The sequence below is a fragment of the Malania oleifera genome, chromosome 3, assembly GCF_029873635.1.
Source record: "Malania oleifera isolate guangnan ecotype guangnan chromosome 3, ASM2987363v1, whole genome shotgun sequence".
Lineage (NCBI taxonomy): Eukaryota > Viridiplantae > Streptophyta > Magnoliopsida > Santalales > Ximeniaceae > Malania > Malania oleifera.
Window position 1 is genome coordinate 113,420,672 of NC_080419.1, and position 16,653 is coordinate 113,437,324.

A 16,653-nucleotide genomic window follows, 5' to 3' on the forward strand; every position below is an offset into this window, starting at 1 on the left:
CTGCACTTTTAGTGATGAATTTCAAACCGTCACTAATACTTCTATCATTAAAAACCAGTTTTCTTGTAGTGTGAAGTGGGTCGAGATGTGATTCTCGTGGATGGGGCACACGGGTACTCTCCGTTGGCGCCGGGAAGAATGTCAGCGATCTTCACATTTGGCGTCTTGGCGAGGAGCAAGAAAGAAGGAAAGCCCCAAACTCATGTGCTCGAGCACGATTTTGATATAGAAGTAGAGAGAGTGTGTAGTGAGGAGTTCTTGTGTGGAGAAAATCTTGTGGAAACTATGGATTTGTTGGGGCATTTCGTGGTGGAGAGGGTCAGAGCTAATACTTTTTCAGTTTTGTAGGAACCCCACATCATCGTCTTCATCCTCGTTGCTTTAATGGAGAGAGAGAGAGAGAGAGAGAGAGAGAGAGAGAGAGAGAGAGAGAGAGAGAGAGAGAGAGAGAGAGAGAGAGAGTGAGTGAGTGATGTTTTAGAAAACGCAGAAAGCAAAAAAAAAAATGAATGAAATTGATTTTGATTTTTGTTTTTGTTTTTAAAAATCACTTCAAATTCGGAGCCTAATTTTTGTCTACAGATTGAAAACCAAAAATGTAGGAGTGGCCATAGCCACAATTGTTGTCCGCATTTGAGGTCGTGGCGGGTGCTAGAGATGGCAATGACGAAGTTGTAGAAGAGTGATGTTTAGAGTTTGCAGACGTACAATGGTAGGGCAGAGAAAATCTACAGGAGCAGAGAGGTGAAAGGTAGAGAAGAGAGAAAGAGAAGTGGGGGCGAGAGAGCGGAAGGTGGCAAATTAAGCATGCAAAAACGCTATACTAACCAATTAGGAAACGCTAGATGAACTAGTAATTTTTTTTTTAATAAATGCTGGATAATTCGGCATCTTTTAAAACACACCGGGTTGGGAAAAAAAGTTCAGTCCAAACTATTTTTAAATAATTTTTATTAAAATAATATTAAAATTAAAAAATACTCTTCCATATAAACCCTTGATGGTCTCAATAATTTTTTCTTTTTCTGTTTTGTAATATCTAAAGTTTAAACTTCCTCCCTAATTCCATTTGAATTATGCAAACACATGGTGCAAGCACCCAAAAAAAAAAAAAAAAAGCCTCCTAAAATAAATAAATAAATAAAAACAGATTGTGCAAGTGCATTACACGTATGACACATAACTGTACCCCATAGAGCTAGACAGCTAGTGAGCTCGATGGGCCCTGGACCCACCATCAAAACACCCACAAAACGACATCATATCACACTATCCGTATGCAAAGGATCCCAGTTCCCTCCCAGGGCGCCCCTGTTCACGATAAAAAGCAAAAACACCAGCCCAAAATCCGTGACTCAGGCAGACCAAACCAAACCACACCAAACCAAAACCCAATCTCTCTCTCTCTCTCTCTCTCTCTCTCTCTCTCTCTCTCTCTCTCACTTTCCTTCCCTATAAATAACTCCGAACCAGTTCTCCACCCTCAATCTCTCAAATCCTTTCTCTCTTTCTCTCTCTCCTCTTTCAAAATCCTTACTCCACAAGAAAAGAAAAAGGGAAAAAAAAAAAAAAAAAGGAAAAGGAAAAAGAGAGATCAGAAATGAGAAATGGCGGTACATTTAATTCAACTTCTGCAGTGCAACAGAAGTCTCCGTGGCACTCTCCAGTGCCGTACCTCTTTGGGGGTCTAGCGGCCATGCTGGGTCTCATAGCCTTCGCTCTGCTCATCCTTGCCTGCTCCTACTGGAAGCTTTCCGGCGATTTCGACGGTGGCGACAGAGACGTGGAGAGCGGCGCAGGACGTGGCGACGGTGAAAAGGCCGGAGGCGGCACCGGCAAGGCGGAGCCGCCCGTTTTTGAGGAGAAGATTGTCGTGATAATGGCCGGAGACGACAGGCCCACGTTCCTGGCCAAACCCTTGTCTGCTAGAGCTGCTTTTTCGCTCGGAGATGAGGGGGAGAGTGAGACAGAGAAGGAAGAAAAGGGAAACGAGAAGAAGCCAAAACCAGAGCTGGGTCGAGATGTCCATGATCAAGCAGCATCAACTACAACAACAACTGCAGAGAATTACATGGAGACTCAGCACACCCAAGTGCAAAACCAGTGACCGAACCATTTATAAATATATAATACTATAGCTTCTCAGTTTTTTTTTTTTTTTGGCTTTTTTCACCTTAGAGAGAGAGAGAGAGAGGTGAATTTTGCAGCTTTGCTTTCTCTCTGTTTTTGCTTTTTTTTTTTTTTTGTTTGGGATTTTGGTGTTACTACTCGGGGAGTGTATAGATTTTGCAGAGATATATACACGAAATCCTGAGAAAGAAGACCAAGAGGGACTTTTCTCTTTCCAAACAATGATTTTGTTTTCAAACTCAAAATTTTCAGTGTGCACACATATACACACACATATGCTTTAAATCTTTTCAGGCATATATATATATATATATATATGCACAGCCATGCCATCTGCCTTTGGTCTGTGGAATATATGTTTAATTAAGAAAATAAAGAGATAATAAGAGGAACCAGCACAATTTTCCCACCACATTTTCATGCTTTTAGATCAAGAAAAGGACATCAATTAAAAATATATATTTAAAATCATTGGGATAAGTTTTAGAAGGCATATATGTATATATATATTATAAGTTCAGCAGATGAATAAACAATTTCTGTATTAGTTGGAGAATAATTAAAGTACAATAAGTTTTGTAAAGTGTCCACATATTCCAGGGGCGCCCGAGAGCCCCGACTGTCGGAAATGTTCATCGGGGCCGGAGATAAATTCCGGCGTGCAAGGAGGATGAAGGAGGGAGGAGGCAGGAGCAGGAGCAGGGCGATCCATGTGGTCGAGTTCAACTTCCTCGGGGTTGAGGGGCAAGTGGCGGATTATGATTGGCTGGAAGCTGCGGTTAAGCAACGTGTAGTGCGATTCATTAGTTGTGTAGCTGAACTGTCGTCGCTACGCGTCGACGCAGAGCCGCATCCTCTGGGATTTTAACTTTCAATAAATAAAAAAACGACTTTTCTAATTAATTTCAGAATTTTCTCCGCTCCACTCTCCTTTTTTTGTCAGCAATGTTTTCAACCTTAAAAACAAAACGAAATAAAATAAACTTTTCAAAAAATACAAGTGTCAAAATTGGTCTCAAATCTGTCTGTTAAATTTGAAATTTTGCACATGTAATAAAGTTTATATTTTCTTTATTTAAATTTGCACAATTTTAAATTTAAAATCTAAATTTCACGCTTCTAATTTGAATTTTATATAATTATAAAATGTTATGTTATTATTAATTTTAAAAATTTTTAAAATTAAAAATAAAAAATATTTGTACATTTTTTAAATATGAATGCTTACAACTTGAAAATTTTGAAATTATCGGAAAAAATAAAATCATTTTTCATAATTGAATGGACTGGGCTATAAATTTTTTAAAAATTTCATTTACCTTTTATTGAGTGCAACATAAATTAATCGTACACTTATATCTAATTAATTCTTATTTCCTTTCGAGATAATGTACCATGAATATTTTAAAAGCATTATTTATGCACACTTTTCTTTTAAGATTCATGAGACTATTTGGGAATTAATATATAAGAATTTGTATTAAGTTATTTAAATAAACCTAGTAAAGCACAGCGCAAGATATTTGATTATTTTATTTTTTAAAAAAGCTATGACACATGCGTGTATTACAACCTTACTAGTAAAATATTATTGTAGAAATTATAAATTAAAATATAACAAAGGTAAATTATAAAATAATTTTTTTACTCTCTTATATATAGTTTATCTCAAAAAGTTATTGTTTAATTTAATTTAACTAATCAAATTCTATAACTAAATTTATAGTTATTATACTATTAATTAAAAGACGTGCAACTAAGAATGAAATTAAAATTTAAATAGAGAGTATGACAAAATCATGTAATAAATTCGATTACATTTCCTCAAATTTTATTTCATATATATATATATATATATATATTATTTGAATCAAAATATTTTTTGAAATATATATTAAAATAAAATAGTATAGTCTATACTATTATTATATGAGCTATGCTATGTAATATTTTTATGAGCCCTTAATTTAATTGTTACATTATCATATAATATGATGTATATATTGTATAATGAGAGCATATCTTTGTAAATGTCTTTTGCAAAGTTATTTGAATTTTTCAGATTCCTCAATTTGATTCTCCAACTCTCCCCTTGTGAAACAAGTTCCCTCCTATCAAAGCATAGACCAACATGCATTATTCCATTTCCACACACATATCAATCTCATTCATTTCTAATCACACACCAACATTTGGAATTAGAGCATTCCATGTATTTTGAGCATCTCCCTTTATATATATAGTTGTAGTAACCTATCATTTTTTTTTTTCTTTAAGTTGATTTAGTAAAATTTTTTACTTTGAATTTTTGACCTGTAGACTCAATTTAATGATTGAATTAGTATGCTTTCTAGTTATGGCATCAACAAATCTCCCTTAAGAGAAAATTTACTTGTATGATGAGAAATATGATCTCCAAATAGTTAAATGGTCCAGCAATGTTCATCATAACTATAGGCTTCTGTTATAATTAATGTCCTATTTTAGATCCCTATATATGGTGCCTTGAGATGTGTTTTCCTGCTATTAGAGGTAGGGTACTTATATATTTTGACAGGAAAAAAATCGTTGATTTTTTTTTTTCAAATTATTCGAATGCCACTAACTAAGAATAATCAACATTTCATCTTTACGTAATAACATTGAACTCTCTACCTAGAAAGCTCTCTCTTTAACCTTTCATTTCTTTTTCATCCGTTAGTTTACTTTTTTTAGGTTTATTTTGAATGAGTTACATTTCTTTTTATGGAATTAAATACATTTATGAAGAGAGTTAGACACTCAGTTTCGTGTAGCCGTTGGCATCAACAAATCTCCCATAAGAGAAAACTTGCTTGTATAATAAGAAACCTAATCTCCAACTAGTTAAATGGTCCAGCAATATTCATCATAACTACAGGTCTCTATTATAATTAACGTCCTATTTTAGATCTCTATATATGGGTGCCTTGAGATTTGTTTTCCTACTATTAGAGGTAGGGTACTTATATATATTGATAGGAAAAAAGATCGTTGATTTTTTTTTCAAATTATTCAAATGCCACTAACTAAGAATAATTGACATTTCGTCTTTATGTAATAACATTGAACTCTCTACCTAGAAAGTTCTCTCTTTAACCTTCCATTTATCTTTCATCCCTTAATTTACTTTTTTTTAGGTTTGTTTTGAATGAGTAACATTTCTTTTTATGGAATTAAATACATTTATGAAGATAGTTAGCAAAATCCTAGGCACTCAGTTTCGTGTAGCTGTTGGCATCAACAAATCTTCCATAAGAGAAAACTTGCTCGTACAATGAGAAACATGATCTCCAAATAGTTAAATGGTCCAACAATATTCATCATAACTGTAGGTCTCTATTATAATTAATGACCTATTTTAGATCCCTATATATGGGCTCCTTGAGCTGTGTTTTCCTACTATTAGAGGTGGGGTACTTATATTGATTGGAAAAAAGATTGTTGATTTTTTTTTTCAAATTATTCAAATGCCACTAACTAAGAATAATTGACATTTCATTTTTATGTAATAACATTGAACTCTCTACCTAGAAAGTTCTCTTTTTAACCTTCCATTTTTTTTTCCATTCCTTAATTTACTTTTTTTAGATTTGTTTTGAATGAGTTACAATTCTTTTTATGGAATTAAATACATTTATGAAGATAGTTAGTAAAATCCTAGGCACTCAGTTAGTAAAATCATTATAATATCTTTTCTCGCTTGTTCCTTTTCTCAAATTATAATAAAATTCATGAATACTCCCTCTTCTAAGAGAGTTGAAACATATGTCTTTGTATCAAAATTTAACCAATTTTTAACTTTCAAATGGTGGAATGTTAAAGACATGCATCACTAATATGGGGGATGGTTGTGGATTGTCATGATTCTTACACTTAATTTAGTTTTAATATCGCTCAGTGACTTTAGGTTACTAGATATATTGAAGGTTCAAACTCAAATTATTGTTAGTTGGTCCAAGCTTTTTTACTTTTATTTTAGTGATAGTAATCACCAAGATATTATTTTTGCAGCCTACATTACAATTTTTTTAATGAATAGTCATACCTTCTGGTTTCGATCATAAGCACTCGATAAATCTTTATGGAGGCTATGACTACATACATTGACGACTTCCTTCTCTTTTCTAGATACATATATACGCATGCACATAAGGGAGTTACACCAAAATCTTCATATAATGATGCAAGAAAATGGGATGTTGATCTCTAGAAAGCAAAAAAAAAAAAAGTGTTAAAAAAAATTATAATTGAATTCTTAAAAAGGGTTATCACTAATGGACAACATGCTTTGAGCATCGCATTGTCTCGTAGTTCAAAATTACTTTAAAATTTATACAATATGAAACGTTCAATTTTTATTTTTATTTTTGTAATTTTTTAGTTTTGTGTCTGCTGTCAATGGCCTTAGATGACCCATTTTATTGCCAAATAGTTTGGTGATCATTTTGAAAATAAATTAAGTATAGATAATCAAACCATTCACTATATAACACACCCTTTTATTTTAAAAAACAAAGTCATCACTTTATTTTAGTTTTTGAAAAGATAAAATAAAGGAAGTCCTTTTTCAAAGAGTCTTAAGAAAATAAATTTTTTGATACCTTTATAATGGAATAAAGTGATTGGCACCATAAAAGACCTATTCCTATTGGGCTTTTGTGGAGCCTAGTTACAGTAAATTTGGATGATGACTTGACCTTTCTTTAATGAAAGATTTCTATCCTAAGGCTTAGTTCATAGGGAGTCAGGGGGGAACGCCCCTGGGAAAATTTTTTGGACCCGTTTTGTAGCCCAAATTGCATTTTTTATGCATATATGGGCAAATTTACTATAAATGGGTCATATTGAGCCAACAGTTATTACTTAGAAATTATGTATCTTCTGATATACAGTATAGTACAATTTTTTTTTTTAAATTTCATTTTCATATGTATATATATATATATATATATATATATATAAATGGTGGAATTTTATTTCACACGAGAACCATGCGAGCCACACACTGATAATAACATAATTTGTCTTACTAAGAAGTGTCTCACCCAATTATACAAATGATTTTTCAGTCCTTCAGGGAACCGTTCTTAGCTTGCCTCGGGGCAGGGAATAGACTTTTGGGAGTAGTTATCAGTGCTCGTGAGATATCAATTATCCTATTTTATTGTTTTTGGGATTGTAATATGTAGACGGATAGTCATATGTATATATTTGGGGAACAATTAGAACTCTGGTAAAGAATGTTAATGTTTTAGTAATCTTCTGCTGTATGGTTTTATATATAAGTATTGGCAGGTGCACCCAGGATTCCCTAGTTAGGGCGCGTTGCATCTCTCTATATATGTATGTGTGGTATCAGAGAATGTTTATTTATTTTACTAGCATTCCAGGCTCATGTGGTGGGCCGGGGCGCTACAAGGGGACTGAGAATGGAAGCCAAAGAGGCATAAAGCTCATATAATCAGGCATTTTCCATGAAGATTAAAGAGCAAAGAAGGTAAAGAAGCCATTTGTTTTTAATTTGTATTACATTTAAATTTGGTCTGTAATAACTACATCTTATGCATGATAGGTTTATGTTCAAAGGTCATAGTCTAACCATAGGGAAAATTAGAAGATCATAGAGACCTTGGTTTTTTTGGGCTTAATTAAAAAGCCTAGGCCATAAAATGACAAAAGGAACCATGATCCTTACATTTGAATGCCACATGCTTTTTCACCAGGGTTGAAATAGTACAAGAGACCAAACAGAACATAAAGGTCATTTTTGTGATGTTTCGGGCGACCGAACCTTAGCAATTTAAAATGCCTCAGTCGATCGAACTGGCTAGAGGTCAACAGGTTGACCAAGCGTCAACCAACTGAACGATTTTTGAACTGACTCTTCTTAGTCGATTGAACATTGGATGTAACCATCCTCACTTTACTGAACCGACTGAAATGTTAGTTCAATTTGTGCTCGGGTGACCGTATTTCGTAGCTTAGCCAACCAAACCTCTCACCGGGCGATCAAAACCACGAAGCCCTAGGAAATTGCCTAACTGAGCCGACCGGCCATTAGCCACAGTCGACCGAACTAGAAAATTGCCTAAGGGCCATTGTGAGTGTTCGGGCGACCAACCCTAGGTGTCGGGCGACCGAACCTCTCGGGTTGCCGTGCTTTTACTATAGTAATTAGGGGTTAAAATTAATATTTAAACTTTTCTAAAATTCCCAATATGTCCCCAACAGTCATTTTCTTGAAAATTTATAAACATCCCTTCATTTTTTTAGATTAGTAACTTTGATAAGCTTTAAAATTCTCTCAAATATTTTTTTAATCAAAATTCCCCAGTTTCAATTCCTATTTCAAAAATATTTTTGGGGCTAAAGTTTTACACTCTCCCAACTCGCTTTCACTCTTTCTTTGAAAAATTAACCTTGAAGAGAGAAATTTATTTTAGGCATTTATTTTTGTAACCAACGGTATGTACTCACATTTAATCTTTGTTTGAAAAATCTTCTTGAGAGTTTGCATAGAGTTTCTCCTGATTATTTCTCTTGATAAATAATTTTTGGGAGTAAACCTTATTATGGCTTGTGAACCTTGCACATTTATTACAAGTGTTCAAAAGTTCACTAATCTTCATTGCGAAAATCCTTTTTAGCTTAAAACCCTAGGTTTTTGTGTTACACCTTGATAAAATATATTTGAGAAAATCTTATTAGGGTTTAAATCTTTGAAACATTTATTATATACATTATATTTCAAAGATTGCATATATTATTCAAAAAACACCCTTACTCTATGAGCTTTATTTCATATCATATTAGAATGTATGTATTTGAGTTTTAATGTATACATTTCTGCTTGTATTCAGAAGCATTGTACTATGTAAAAAAATGGTTTTTATTATATCGATTGGGTTCATCCCATTAATTGAACTGGAGAGTCTCAGTCTCGTAAGTGCGACCGATTCGATTCAGCCTGAAAATTGAATTGAGGAGTTTCTGTCCGTAAGGGAGACAAGTTTGGCTCAACCTTATAATTGAACTAGGATTTACCTTGCCACGTAAGGAAAAGTTGTAAACAACTTCTATTCCACCCGTTTAAGTGACCAGGGATAGTGGAATCCTTGGGGGGTATGCCGAAGGTGGGGACGTAGGCTAGTTTGGTCGAATCTCGATAACAAATATCGCGTGTCACTCTCTCTTTATCTCATTTAATTACTGCACTTTAAATCTGCATATGTGTATGCTTGTTTATTCATAATTCTAATTATTTGTATGCACACTTTTATTTAAATAAGATATGTTGCACGTGTGTGTTCACACTCATAGGTTAATCATTTTATATACATGCTGTAATATCAAATGGGATATGATCTGTGGTAAATCGGCAAATGTTTAAATTAGATAAAAAGTTTTAAAACTCAATTCACCCCTTTTGGGATCACACCATTTCCAACATAAAGAACCAATTAAAAGAAGACAAAAGCGATTCACAGAACCAAAGAACAACAACACTCATATGCCAAGCTTCGAAATCATGTTTGCTTAAAGCTTATCGAAACAATCCCTGCTATTTTCAAATTCCCCATATTAGTAAAATTAGAAAATCCTTCTATGCCAAGAATTTATATCCTTTCCGCCAGAATAAGATAACTAACATCATTAAACACCATATTAGCAATTGTAGTTGGATAAACTAGGCTTCCTTCAAAGATGAGGGTTGTGTCTTTGCACGCCTTTGGGGATCTTGAGGTGAGGGTAATTTTTGTCTTTTATAAAAATATCCAATATTTAATGATTTGATAATTGAATAAAAAGGAAGACTCTGAGTCTTGATCAATTGATTTCAAAGGTATCATAGGCTAATCAGCTACTGTCCATTGGACATGTGTTTCCCTTTAGATAATTGTACTCCCAAATCCAACTTGATAATGCAAACCATTGGCTATCAATTTTCTTGGACCTAAATATAGCTTAAAAACCAATGAATTGATAGTATATTAAGTAGGTATTCTAACTTCACCTAGAGTTAAAACAAGTTAGTGGTAACTCTATTGGAATATATTTTGACCTATTTCTTAACCATATATACCACACCAAGTTCATTTGAGTTTGAATTCACCATTCGGCTGAAGTGATTTGGAGATTTGAGCTCCCATTTTTAGGAGCTAAACTTTCGAGATATTGCGACAAGATAACCAAAGGTTTAGTTTTCTACACTTCATTTATTTATTAAAATAGTCACCAAACTAGTCGGTAGCAAAATGGACTACTTGGGTCCAGTTTTGACAATGATCTAATCAAATATCATAGTTGGGCTTGGCCAAGGAGGCCAACTCCCAATGCCCTCCTATTTAAAAAAATGTTGTTGGCATCACACTAGATACCACTAAAGAGGATTAAACCCTTTGGGTCCCTAACCCTTTAAGTTCTTTCACCTTCTCTGCCTAGGACAATGCTAAAGCAAAAATAAATAGAGTCGGCTAGACAAATCTTCTTAGAACCGAGAATTCAATTCCAAAATATGAACTCATAGGTTGATTGTCCATCCAAATCAAACTGAACACCTTTGGTAGAATTTTTTGTTAGGGTATAACAACTTATGCCAATTGCAATTATGTGGATGATACCTTGATAAGCTACTAATTGCTTTCTACCACTACGACTTCTCAAAACCTAAGGTACTAGTAGAATGGAAGGAAAATCTGAAGAGATATACTCACTCTTCATGGAATTTACTCTCTTATGAAGAATTAAGCAAAATAGCATAGGCTACTGTCATATACCATACTTGGAAGGAAAGTAATAGTCAGTTAAGAGAACATTCAATCTCACCTTGAGAGAACAATCAACAAAGCTTTTCTTAATGTAAAGACAAAACGTCAAGACTATAAAAAACTAAGAGCCTTTCTAGATAAATCATAAATTCTTATACTTACGTCTTGCATTTCTTAAAACACCTGAATTATTTTCCCCCATCATTAATAAAACTGATGCTTACCTTTTCACAAAAAAAAAAAAAAGGAAAAAAAAAAAAAGAAAAACGTAAAATCTTGAACATCTTCAACTTTTATCTTTGGCCATACTTTTTTATACATCACTCATGTTCCTTTAACATTAGTATATTATTTATATTAAGCTAACGAAATTATTTGCTTTTCTCAATCTAAGTGACATGCTTTTATTGAAAAATGAAAAAATATATATATTTTCATATGATACATCACTAAATCCTCTCCCATTAACTAACAAGTATCATGCATTTTAAAAATTATCTACCCTAGTTTTTTCATATGCCAGATCCAAATCTGACTAACTTTAGAACTTGCCAACTAAAATTCAAGTTGATAAATCTACACATTTTTTTTATAATATTTAATTATAATTTAATATCATATGTATGTTAAAATAAAACTTTAACAGCTTTAGATAAGGTTAATTTTATCACCAAGTCAACTTGGCCTTAGCTTGAGTGGTGGAGCTTGATTATGCAACTCCTAACCCAGCTAAAAATATATCTGGTTTAGATTTAGAACTCATGATTCTCCTTTGGTAATCTAACTCAAATTTTATTATTGTGGTGTGTTGATTCTGTCAATTAAAAAAGCTATTCCCATATTTTTCTTGAATTAAAAATCAACAAGAACATGTTTGATACTGAATTAGTTCTTCACCTTTTAGTGATACTTTACTTTATGCACCACTTGAGTTAATGCGTTTAAGTTAGAGGCTAAAAATGAATGCCAATTATTTGTTTCTCTCCTTCTCTTTTAATGATTCAGTCATGGAAGAATTGGCTCACAGTGAGATGCATGCCTAATGAGTCCATAGATATTGGTCACTTGGCAGACAGATAAAATCAAAGTGTTGCTAAAAGATATTAAAGCAATCTGGATTGCCTCCACCCCACCCCTTCTATCTCCTTCTCATCATCCTTGCAGGGGTGACTCTAAACCATAAACCCTACTTTTTAATCCCCCAATTCATAATTATGCTAAAGTGGTACTAAAATTCTTATTCCGAATGATCATCAAATGCTCATTAATTAATGAATGAAGCTGCCCCATTTAAACACTAATTAATCAATGTAATAGAAAATTTTGACTTTGTCTAATTGTGTGTAGCGTGCATCTTATCTAATTCTTGGAACTTTAACTTATTTGTATTAAACTAGCATATACAAACTAATTAAATTATGTATAAAGCTGAAAGATTGATCACTTGGGCGTTGAAATTTAGTTCAGTTTAACCAGTGGGGCATCTGAGAGATATTATTCTCTTGAACATTTAATTATGAGAAGATTTTCTTTCTCGAAAAAAGAAAACCAATGATGTCGATTGATGTACACATTCAAGAAGGGTATAATGGATAGCTGGAATAGTTTTTATGTAAAGAAGGCTGTGTGGGGGGGTTGGATGCTCCACCTCTGCTACCAAAATGACATTATTATTCTACGTTGCATTGTCGTTTGAAGAAGCTTAAATGATTCCATTCCATTTCTCTCGTCGCACCAAATGTTGCAATATCATCACGTTCGCCTATGAAGGGTATAACGCTTAGTACGAGAATAGTATTATTTTAAGAGGCCAGACGCAGCAACCAGCAGGCGAGGATGCCCTATTTTTTATTTTTATCCTCTTATGAAGTGACACCATCGGCTGTACGTCGTGGTTTCAACTTTATTTCTACTCTTTTCATGCATGGAGGCCCTCCTTTATAAATGCTCAGGCCTTGCTTCTTTTATTATTATTATTATTATTTTATTAGGAGCAGTATAAATATGGACTCTAGGCTCGTCTCCTGGCAGCTAGCATAGAACATCGTCATCAGCACCTTCCATATTTTGTTACATGGAAATTTTTATGATCAATGATCACGATTGAATTCTATGTCTAAAACTCAATCATCTTGTTAAAAAAAAATCAATTAACTGTTGTTTGTGAGGTCGCACAAAAACTTGCTTTGTCATTTCCTTCTTCTCCCTTTCTCTAGAATTGACAAAATGGAAAAGATTGAAGGAAATTGGAGGTTTCCATCTCCTAGACATTTTATCAAACACTGGTTGGGCATATTTGAGTTCTCAAAATTTTACATGCATATCTTAAAAATCCCACAGCCATATACATATTGTGCAATAAGAAGCACTAAGAGCATATTCAAATATGGACCTAAAGATTGTTCCTTTGCAAAGATTTGTGGAAGAGATTTCTATAAATAGAATAACACTAAAGCTTCTTTGCAATTCGAGGAGAAAATGTAATTTGTCGTGAATTAGTTCCATTGATCTCAATGAAGAAAGGAATAGCTGAATGATGCAAGTAGAAAACAAGGGGAAAGCATATTTTTACTGAAGGATGGAACGAAAATTTTATATATATATATATATATATATATATATATATAGTTCTTACTTTAAATATATAATAATATTATGCATGGTATGCCAAAGGCTATTAGGGTTGAGGATGCCATAAATAGGGTCATTGATTCATAATAGAAACTAAGTAAATTAAAATATCAACTTAAATTTAATTAAATTAAGCAATTGGTTCATGTTTCTTTTTTTTTTTTTTTTTTTTAAATATTTGAATAGCATCCAATTCTAAAAAAAGTTACAAATTATAATAATTAGGGGTAAATTGGGATGTAACATGTACAATGTTGGACAATTTGAAATAGCATGACAAAAAAAAATTAAGATTAGAACCGATCTTGCTAACTTGTGTGAGATCGGTTTATAAACCTTATAAAACAAATGTCCATTAAGAAAGAAAATATTTTTAACTAATGGATTAAGAGTTGGGATACACTATTAGATGTTGCCTTAACAATTACATCCATATAAATTAAAGGTATGATTTAGTGTGGGTCCTACATCATTTTAGTGGGTCCAAATATTAAATAACATTGATGAATTTCAAATTCTATATGTAGAAACTATTTTTTATATTTTTGCCATTAAAAGAAACCATAACTACAAGCAATTATTATGCTTTTGCACTGATTGATAATAATGATAATCATGATGAGGATAATAAAGGTGCAAAATTCATTCTAACCTAATCTGGTGATATATGCAAAGTAAGGCTAATTTTCTAAAATAGCACAAGAAACAACTTTCGTAAAGAAATAATGGCATATACACTCTCTAGCTAGTCAAATTGTTAAAAGAAACAATCTACCTCATGTAAAATTACCAGTGTACTAGCTAGTTTATTCCAATACATTACAATATTCATTTCAATATGAACAATAAATATTTAAACTCATCAAAATACAAATAGATAATAACAAAAACAATTCTAGACAATATCTTCTATCTCACACACGCTTTCATTGCGCACTCTAGTTACTGTTATACTTCTCATGGCATCTGAAAAATGATATGATAATGGTGGGGTGAGACACCTCTCAGTAAGGATGGAATAAATTATCATCAGTTTGTGACCAATGAGTTTAGTGTATACAAAATATAATCATTTGTTAATCAACAACAATAAATGTTAATACATTTATAGACTATACTCACACATATATTATTATTTATCAGTGAGAGTTCCCGAGAATTAGGGAGATTACACGCCCATACATGTAATGCCCCTTTACTCTGATACCTTATGTAACCTTGCCCATTTAATTTGGGTGTGGCTACAACTGATACCTATCAAGACACTCAACTTACTTAACAAACCCTTGGGCAGAGAGTTTACTTCGTCCTAACCACACGTAATACCACATTATAAATTACATTTAATACTTTGCTATAAATAACTTTCACATGCAAACTATAACTCACACCTATATAAATATTATAAACTGTAAGTTGTTAATACTTTTGCAACTATAAATTGTGTACTGTAAATACTTTACAACTATACTCTGTGAACTGTAATCTCTAGAATACTTTACTCTATTATACTATGTTTTCATATGCTCTGTTTTCATATACTCTACTTTATTATACTCTGATTAAATCTACAAATATGAATATAAGAACTCACCCCCGAATGGATAAACGACATGCTTCTCCTCATGACGGGTTGTGGGGCTCGTAGGTTGAACTTAGCCCTGGCCGGCCTGCCACTAGGCTAAGTCAACTATACTGTATGTCTGCTAGTACGAATGGCCATCCCATAGCTGGTCTAGACTCCAGGTAGGAACTCTATACTTCACTGGTCCACTCGACTATTCAATACCAACACTTTCCCCAAGATGTGTGGTTACACTAAACTTTTCATTACTGTAACTATGGTACCAAGCATTCTATGGTCCATCGTAGTTCTTAAACCATACATTGTAGTTTAACAATAATAATACTCTATGCTTTACTTTCTTTTCCACAGTTTCAAAAATAGTATAATACCCACACATTTCAGTATATCAATATATCATACTATAAACTCATTACTTTAATTAAACAATAATATTCTTTCTCATGCCACACGATTTGCATGTTTCTCATAATTATATAAATTACTGGAAAATCGATCGTTCTATTTTCAGTATCTTTTTTACCGAAAACACCGGTTTAATTATCTCCACCATTTATTTAACTCAAAATATGTATTTAAAGGAAAAATAGGGATAACCAACTCTATTCACTTTAATTCTTTACAAAATACGTATAATAAATCAAACCAATAATTTTAACTGGTCAAATCATTCATAAAATCTATTACAATAATTTAAAAATCAAATACTTTAATTAAATTGGTTAAACTTTGAAATACAATTACTATAAAAATCCCTAGGCTCACAAACACCAGTTTAATCAACTAATAATAATAATAACCCAAAATCCAATTTCCATATGCTAGAATATTCAGAAAAAAAAACATGTATATAATTCCTGTAATCTCATATTACAATTTAATTGGTTAATTTATAAAAATTCCTAACATAATTTATTCCCCTTGCAGTTACCTTAACCTTGGAGTGGTGCCTAAGATCCCCTAAATGACAAATCCACTCCAATTAAAACAACGAGGATGGAAGCTGAGGCCCTGATATAGTGTCTGATAGTCAATTTAGCTGAAGATCTAAAGAGAAATTGAGGAGAGAGAGAGAGAGAGAGAGAGAGAGAGAGAGAGAGAGAGAGAGAGAGAGAGAGAGAGTTCCCTACGACAAATTCACTCCGGTTAAAATGTTGGTTGTCGAATTTGGAACCCAGGGATATTTCTCGTTCTTCAATTGGTGAAGGTTTTGCCGAGAAATCGAAGAGAGAGAAAGTTGGGTGGAGGAGAGAGAGAGAGAGAGAGAGAGAGAGAGAGAGAGAGACGAAAGTCTCGAGGGGGCATTGCTCTCTGTTGTTTTCCTGAGGAAGCTGAAGTTTACCTCATATATATATATATATATATATATGTATATCTATCATATTATTTATTCAATAAATTCAATTAATGCTTAATTAATTAATTAATTAATTAATATTTTATTTTTCGGATTACTACAGACCCAAGCATTGAAGGGTTGATGCCAAAGCATTCTCTGATTAGTCGCATCATGGTATT

The 16,653-nt window shown here is 33.0% G+C and overlaps 1 protein-coding gene across 1 annotated transcript; it reads left to right on the forward strand.

The window, feature by feature from the left end:
* The first annotated feature begins 1,356 nt into the window (after positions 1–1,356).
* LOC131152233 (protein GLUTAMINE DUMPER 5-like) lies at positions 1,357–2,375 on the forward strand. Its single transcript, XM_058103988.1, has one exon. It carries the CDS (start codon positions 1,601–1,603, stop codon positions 2,105–2,107), a length of 507 nt encoding a protein of 168 aa, XP_057959971.1. The 5' UTR covers positions 1,357–1,600; the 3' UTR covers positions 2,108–2,375.
* The last annotated feature ends 14,278 nt before the right edge of the window (positions 2,376–16,653 follow it).

Coding starts and splice junctions, on each gene's coding strand:
- LOC131152233 (XM_058103988.1), top strand. CDS start 1,601: ATGAGAAATGGCGGTACATTTAATTCAACTTCTGCAGTGCAACAGAAG.